Source organism: Pseudopipra pipra, chromosome 19 (assembly GCF_036250125.1).
Source record: "Pseudopipra pipra isolate bDixPip1 chromosome 19, bDixPip1.hap1, whole genome shotgun sequence".
Taxonomy (NCBI): Eukaryota; Metazoa; Chordata; class Aves; order Passeriformes; family Pipridae; genus Pseudopipra; species Pseudopipra pipra.
The window spans coordinates 5,810,222-5,817,925 of record NC_087567.1 but is presented as its reverse complement, the minus strand read 5'-3'; the positions used below and the strand labels follow the sequence as shown (position 1 = coordinate 5,817,925).

Here is a 7,704-nt window from a genome sequence, read left to right as displayed (position 1 = left end):
AAAAAGGCTATCACTGTTGGCAGGGAAAAGGGATAGATCTGAGAGTGCTCAGTGCAAGCCATGAGGCACAGCTGGATTCTTGCTGGTGAGGTGATTCCAGCAGGAACTGCAGCATCTTTCCCCTCAGGTACTTCCCTTCGAGTGCTGCTTAATGGATCTTACACCAGTCAGTATGAGTGAGTGGTAAGAAAAAGCTTCCAGGAACAGTCCACAGCAGCTATAACATTATTTTATTGTCAGTTCTGCATATACTTCAGTACATCTAAAAAAATACATCTGTGGAGTACAGTGCTCCAAAAGCCTGACTGATGGCCTCTCAGCTGCAGAACCCTCAGCAGCAATAGTGCCTGAGGCCACCAGCCTCTGTGGGCATGGAACAAAGGCAGAACCCAATAAAAATCCAACAGGAGGGACTTGTGCCAGGGAATCAGGTTAGGTCCCATATAAACATAGCAGCAGAGACACCACAGTGTCAATTTGAGGGCCACAGCAGTACCTGAACCAGTTCTAACAGCAGCATTGCCCTCTGTATTGCAGACTTTTGGTGAGGCACAGGGGGCAAATATGGCTTTAGGGGTTACAAGAAAATGCTGGAAAGTGCTGTTGAGGTTAACACTGAAAGAGCATCACCACTTAAGTTAAAGGGCAGACAAAACTAGACAAAGTTTAAAAAAAGTTCACATTAAAAGAAAAAGAATTCCAGTTTCTTCACCCTCAGAAAGTAGGCATTGCCTGCACGGTAAGAACAAAACACTTCCCTCCTGCCCTTCAAAGGAAAACATTCCATCCAGGAACTCAAACATGGAGTTTGTCATTGGCAGCCCTGAGCAAAGCATAAGAACATGTAGCATAAGGCTTCTAGTGGTAACACTGAGATAAGAACTAAGACAGGGAGTGAGGGGAGGAGCCATCTAGGAACAAGATGCCATCCCAAAGTAGAGTCCCAGTTGGAAAGTCTGAGCCCTTCCCAGACTGCTGCAGGGAGCAGAGGTTGGAGACAGTGCAGAACATCTCAGGCAGCAGCCCCTAACAAACACAGCAGATGCAACTTCACACCTCTTGGTCCTCGAGGGCTTCAGCACCCCAGTTATTGGAGAAACTCTCTGTAAGTTCACAGGAACTGGTTTCCAGGAACTGTTTGTCACTAAGAACAGAAGTGAGCAAAAATGCAGTGGGAGGAAAAAAAAAAAAAAATCTCGCTTCTGCAGTCTCACAAAACTCTCCATGGCAGAGTTTTTCAAGATCCCCTGGTCATGCTGCTGGAGGAAGAAAGACAACCAACAGGATGCACAGATCAGCTCTCCCAGCTCTGCAGCTCCTGCCAGTCTGCCTCACTCTCACACCTGACCCTTGTTTTGAAAAACTCCTTGATGAGTCTCTGTGCTTCCTCCTTCACTGCAAGAGAGGAAACATCACCTCTGAGTCGAAACTTAAGACATCTGCCACCTCTAAAGACATCCATCCACTTGGCATTGAAAGAACCCCAGGCTCTCAGTGCTCTCACCTGTCTTGCGGGCCCGGTTCTGCTCCTGGGTCAGTAAGTGAGACAGGTGCCGGGCAAAGCCCTTAAACAGCTCCTGCAGAATCAGGGAAGACAAAGAGCAGAAAGCAGACATCAGTTACCAGACTGTTCCCATGTTTGTCTTGCCCTCAGCACGGGCTGGCTGCAGCACACACCATTCCCAGACTGAGACTACAGGGGTGTTGCACACCTGCAAACACACCCGACCCTGCAGTGCTGGCACACACAACCTGCCTTGCAGGACACATCAAGGAAACTACACCAGAATTGAACCTGAGCTGTTGCTGCTCCACAGGTGGGAGTTAAAAGTGTGTCAAAGCTTAATGTGAAAACATGAACAACCATAAATAAGTGTGGAACTAACATGATACCACTCCAAACACACACAAACCTTTTTGTGGGAGAGGTGAGTTCCTGCACCTGGAGTCACTGAAACAGCACATACCAAGATGCAAGTTGGAAATGAAATGTGGTATCCAGATCATCTCCCCCCTTCTTAGAGCCCCAGATCACTATGAGCTGTAGTCTTCTGCTAAAGAGGGTCATGAGCTGTGCCCTACCTTGGAAGCAAATTTGCCACCCTTGTAGAACGGGGTCAAATATTTGACAACGATGTCTGCAGTGTCTTTGAGGGACACGCCTTTGGTCACTGGCTGTACGGTCTTGCTGGTTCCTTCTTTATCACACCATTCTAAGTTTGAATCAAAAGTCACCTTCTTCTTTGTTGGACCAGCACTTTTGCATTCTGGCTGGGACAGAATAGAAGGTTTTGCCACTGTCCGCAGCCGCTTTGTTGCAGGACTTTCTATATCCTGGAGAGGAGACAGAGAAGAATCAAACCCACCACTTCCTGGAGCAGCATTCCACTTTCAAGGACCCACTACCTTCCAGGACAACAAATCTTTGCAGCATCCTGCAGACTCTCCCTACAGTGAATACCACGTAGGAATCTCTGTAACCCATTTTGCTTTGAAGACATAATACACTATTTGCCTCACAAAGGGACTTTGAGACTTTTCTTTAAGAATATCACATTTAGAATTACCCCGTGCTCTTCTAAGGGCAGCTAATTGCTAGACCCTGTCATATACAGGAAAAACTGACTGGAAATGATTTTTCAGGATCTCTGCTGAGAATACACCCCTCAGGAAGAATCAGCCATATCAGGAGTGCCACATGCCTATTCAGTTTGAAAGAAAAGAAGACTGCACTGTTGCAGAGACAGCTGCCAGGCAGTCTCAGATGCCAAATGCAGAAGCAGAGACTGAATGGCAAGGCAGGCTGCGAGTACAGGTCACTTCCAAATAGTCCCGTGTGTCATTGGCCTCTGGTTGTTCCCTGAACTTGAGAAAGCAGCTGCTAAGTATAGTTCATTACAGATCTAGAGGGGGTCAAGAGACTCATTCCAGGCAAGTCACCAGCAAAGGCATGGTCACACGTGTTGCACACAGGAGGAAACAATGCAGTGGAGGGGAAGCTCTCCACTGCAGCCCAAGGTGCTGGCAAGGCCCAGTGGGCAGCAGGGAAACACCAGGACTGCAACACAACTGGGGTTCTCTCTGGTGCAACTGCAGCTGGGCCCTCCCCAGGTAAATAACACTCTCAGGTGAGGTTCAGAGAAGGAGCATCACTCTCAGAGAGAAATTTGGCACGAGATCAGCAGAAGAAATAGAGGAAATTAGCATCCACTGAAGCCTTACCTCAACTGATCCTGCCCGTTTCCCACTCTCACCTTCCCCAACAACAGGTAACTCAGTTTCTGAGACATTTTCAGCAACACTAGTGGGAAGAGTGGAGAGAAGGCCAACTGTAACTATTCCACAGAGCAAATATCCCTGCATTCATTGTTAGTGGCTATGAGACCCTCCATGGTAAAGCAAGAGTCTCCCTCACCCACCCAGAGATCTCATACAGATTCCCAGTTTCCAGGACAAGGCTGGTGGGACCCTGCAGCTTAACAGGGCAACACGGGGAGCAGAGAGATAGGGATTTTACCTGGACTTTACATCAATTTCTTCCTGAAGGAGTTCAGATTCAGCAGCTTGCTGGGTCTTAAAATCCTCCCCCTTCTCAGTCTGTGTTACTTCTGTTTCTCTCAGTTCTTTATTCTCTGCCTGGGACTGTCCACTCAGAACTCCGGAGACATCTCTGCCTTCCTGAGATGTTGGTTTCTCTTGACATGTGCTTTGAGAAGAAACCTGAGGTAGTGTGCTTGTAGAACAGCCCTCTGCTGAGCTGCAACTTTTGGCTTTAGAGCCACCTTTGGAGAGGGAGAAGAATTTGGAAATATCTTGTGATTCTTTTTTAGCTGCTTCTGCAAGCATTTGCTGCTTCTTGCTACGTTTGGACTTCTTAGTGGGGCTCTCCCAAAGTGCAGCCTTTTTGTCTGGACTGGGTTGCTGTCCCTTCTTTTCAGGGTGTATTTCTACCCCAGCACTCTCACACATTGCTTGGGTTGCTGTTTCTTCCCTCTGGACAACAGTGTTTCTGGTGTCCAGTTCCAGACTGCAGCTGCTGTTGTCTTGCCCATTTGGATAATCTACTTCTTTTTTGACAGGCTTTGCATCACTCTCCTCCTGGATCTTCAGCAGTTCTGAGGCTGTCTGGAACAAGTTGGATTTCTTTGGAAATCCTGCTCCCACACGCTTGGGTTTGAACTAGGGAGAAAGGAGGAAGAAGAAAGTTTGGATGTGATATCCCTATGTGCAGAACCCTGAAAGGAGCTAGGTTTCTGCACACAATACACCACTGTGGACAGCTGTAAGGTGAGGGAGGCTCTAAATCTGACTTGTCATCACACCCATCAACTGAGACATGAGGGAAATGCATTAGGTTAAATTCCCAGGCTGGTACTAAAGAAACAGCCATCCTTGGCTAGAGCAAGATAAGAAAGAACTTATTTAATCTTTGGCCTGCACATAGATTATGTTCACTAATAGCAACCAGTATGACAGATAGACAGGGAAAAGCAATTACAACAGAAATATACAGCTATGGCCACAGAAAGGATGTAAGATAAATAAATAAAAAAGCAGAAAGACAAAACACACCATTCCCTCCTGTCTATCCCATCAGTACTCACTGAATAAACCTGGGATGCAGGGAGGAAGTCCTGTTCTGTTGGAGACTCAGATTTGGTTTCCAAACTGCTGTTGCCACCAGTTCCAGACCCAAAAACTGAGAACAACTCCCCTTGTTTGGAGGCTTTGTTGATTTCTGCTACCTGAAAAGAGAATGGAAATATCCTCCAATGGCCAGAAATCTTTATGCATTCCTGCCTTTTTACATACTAAGAGCCACAGTGGCAAAACAAACATCTCCCCTGGAAAGGTGCCTGCCTCAAGAACAGAAATATCTTCAGAGAGACAGATGGCAACCAGGTAACCTAAACCAAGGCTTCTCTAGTGTCAGCAGCAGCCTGGGGAATTCCCCATTCCCTTTACTGCTAGAACAAATCTAGATAAGCTTGCACTGGAATGTAGGTTTCCAGAGCCTGTAAAGCCAACAAAGATGTGAAACCCAGGTGATTCTGGGCCCTCTTGGAAACAAAGTCAAGAAGAAAGATTTGGAAGACACCCAAGGCAAAGCAGAGCTTCTCCTTTGTCTTTCCCACACAAACTCTGCCCTATTTCCTCTCGAGCTGAGGCCACACCACATTCATACAGCAGGTGTAAGTCCCTACCTTCTTTAGCACAGTTGCCTTGTATGAATTTGCCATTTTGCTGGTCTGGAAAGCTTCATACTCCATTTCCACTGCACAGGCATGAGGGTCTGACCTGTAACACAGGCTGGGGTGATTTCTGGCAAGACACACCTCTATATCTGCAAAGGGTGCACTAAGGCTTAAGTATCTCCCAGAAAGTACAAAATTCACTCCCTCCGGTGCAAGAATAAGTGATAGCTTCCAGTTATACCCTAAGGGATGCAGTGGTGAATTGCTGAGAATGGAAAGGGTGATGAAAACACTTTTCAATCAAAGTCCTTTCGCCCAGAGGCTCAGTTTGAAAAGTACACTATCCCCACCTTGTGGGACAGAGAAGAATTGCGGCTCCTGGAATCAAGCTGATTTAGCAATCGGCCACAGGAATCCTCATATCCGATCCTGAACATCACTAACAGAAAGATGCTGTTAAGTGAAACTACATCCTTGGACAAAAAAATCTTAAAAAAGCATTCTTTGAGAATGTTAATTCTGCTGAGGGAGAGTAGGCCCTGTGTTAAGAGACTCAGTATGTACCCCTTTTCTTCATCTCATACCCTTTTCCTCCTGCTGCTGGATTCTTCTGGTTGTTGCTCAAAGCTTCTTCCAGCATCTTCAAGCAGTGTTCCCGTCCCTAGGAAACATGGGATACTCAGGCATGCTCTACAGAAGTCACAGTGCCCCTTGGACTTCCATCCCTGAAGGAGTAAGAACAGGGCAGGTGGAATCTTTGTTGCTCTTTGCTGGTCAGTCATGATTTACCTTAACTGTGAGCTTTGGGATCCTCCTGCTGCCAGCATCCTTGAGGGGACAGTCTGCACCTGCCACAGGAGAGGCATTTGGAAAATAGTTACAGCTGGGCTGATGAGAACATCTCAGCTCTCATGGAGAGGTGCCAGTCCAGTACTTCCTGGCATTCTCCTCCCTGCACTGTCACCCCAAGGGCCATGACAGTCCCCTTTTTACCTGGAAAAGCTACACACTCCAAAAGAGGAGGCAGAAGCCAAAGTACAATTGTTCTCTCTGACTGAGAACATCTACTTTGGAGTTTATGACTAACAGCTTTCCAAAATTTTCCAATCTTAGGAAACCCTTTTTCAAGGAATCGCAGCTCCCCACAATACCAACCCCAAAAGTTCCCAAAAAGGCTGAACAGAGTAACCTGACCTACCAGGCATTCTTTTGCCACAGTGTAAGAACTACACTGCTAGACAGGGCCCCAAAGCAGCACAACTACAAATAGCAAAGTTTTTTAGCAGTTTCCCTATAGCCCACTTTTATTATTATTATTATTATTATTATTATTATTATTATTATTATTACTGCTGCATAACTACTGCAGAAACAGACTACAAAATCAGGTTAGACAGTTTTTCTTCTCTCTTGCTTATTTGAACAAGTTGTTCAGAAAGATGCATTCCATATCTTCACCCCAACCAAAGCTAAGCTGTGATCCATCTCCTCCAGCCAAGCTTTCACAGCCAAAAGCTTAACCTCTGTGCCTGGGGCTGATACCTCCAGTGGTGATGCCATATAAATTACACACAGCTGCAAAATACAAGACTTTCTTCTCCCAAAGAAAATCCACTATAAATCAAAAAAGGTATTTACTTGGAGGAACAAAATCTTCTTTTTCTGGTTCTTTGCCCTGGAAGAAAACAAAGATCAGTCAAACATTTCCATTTCTGCAATGTACATGCAGGTCTAGAAGCACAAGAGACATATTTTATACCCCTTCTCCAGGGAAAATTGAAGCTGAAGTTACAAAAGCACTGAACAGGTACCAAAATAGGGGAAAGAAGACAAAGAATGAGAATCGGAGCCAAAATTTCACCTTTGCTATAGGAATATATAAGAGAAGCTGACAGGGGAAATTTGTTTTTACTACTACCAGGGGTATTAAAGACAACAGAATCCTCCTGATAGCACTGCAGAGAAACCAGTACATGAATCAGCTGCATTTCTTCCTATTATGGGACTGGCCCAGAATATGGAGAACACGGAAAAAGCAGAGGTACAAAAAGCAAAAGACATCAAGCAATGGCAAGATGCAGTAATTTACTTCCACTAGTGCCAGGAAGCCTTTGTGGCTGTAAGACAAGCTCACAGCAAACAATCCGGGCACCTCTTACAAACTGACACCGACTCACCTTGCGCAGACTCATCTGCTTTTTGTAGAAGTTGTCCCACTCCCGCTTCCGACGCTCCTCATTGTCTTCATCCCAATTCCCACTGCTTTCCTCATCGTACCTGGATAAGTCAGGAAAACAAGAGGAGCAAGCATTTCTGTAGCTGCAGCATTACCTGGGGGACAGGTTTGGAAAGCCTAGGTCACCCCAGTGATGTTTCCCACATCCTTTCTGAACAGGTCTTAGCTTTTAGTTTCACTGCCATCCCTCAATCTGGACGGCTGAGAGTGTCCTCCAAAAGTTCATGGGATTTGTTAATTCCATGAACTTTAGTTAGCGGTGGTATGAACTGG

General features: G+C 46.0%; 1 protein-coding gene across 4 annotated transcripts in view; it reads right to left on the bottom strand.

Moving 5' to 3' along the window:
• Nucleotides 1–213: 213 nt before the first annotated feature.
• Nucleotides 214–7,704, bottom strand: part of RECQL5 (RecQ like helicase 5) — a 37,184-nt gene continuing 29,693 nt past the window's right edge. For 2 of the 4 annotated variants that reach the window (XM_064675832.1, XM_064675833.1), the window contains exons 10-20: nucleotides 7,373–7,472; nucleotides 6,834–6,870; nucleotides 5,985–6,043; nucleotides 5,780–5,856; nucleotides 5,205–5,298; nucleotides 4,605–4,745; nucleotides 3,518–4,179; nucleotides 3,223–3,301; nucleotides 2,083–2,334; nucleotides 1,505–1,577; nucleotides 214–1,395 (exon numbers count right to left, since the gene is read on the bottom strand). In XM_064675832.1, coding sequence (XP_064531902.1) covers nucleotides 1,295–1,395; nucleotides 1,505–1,577; nucleotides 2,083–2,334; nucleotides 3,223–3,301; nucleotides 3,518–4,179; nucleotides 4,605–4,745; nucleotides 5,205–5,298; nucleotides 5,780–5,856; nucleotides 5,985–6,043; nucleotides 6,834–6,870; nucleotides 7,373–7,472 — 1,675 coding nt within the window. In that variant the 3' untranslated portion in view covers nucleotides 214–1,294. Of the gene's footprint in view, nucleotides 1,419–1,504; nucleotides 1,578–2,082; nucleotides 2,335–3,222; nucleotides 3,302–3,517; nucleotides 4,180–4,604; nucleotides 4,746–5,204; nucleotides 5,299–5,545; nucleotides 5,635–5,779; nucleotides 5,857–5,984; nucleotides 6,044–6,833; nucleotides 6,871–7,372; nucleotides 7,473–7,704 lie in introns of those variants that run through there. The other 2 variants (XM_064675834.1, XR_010435258.1) reach the window with 2 other exon arrangements.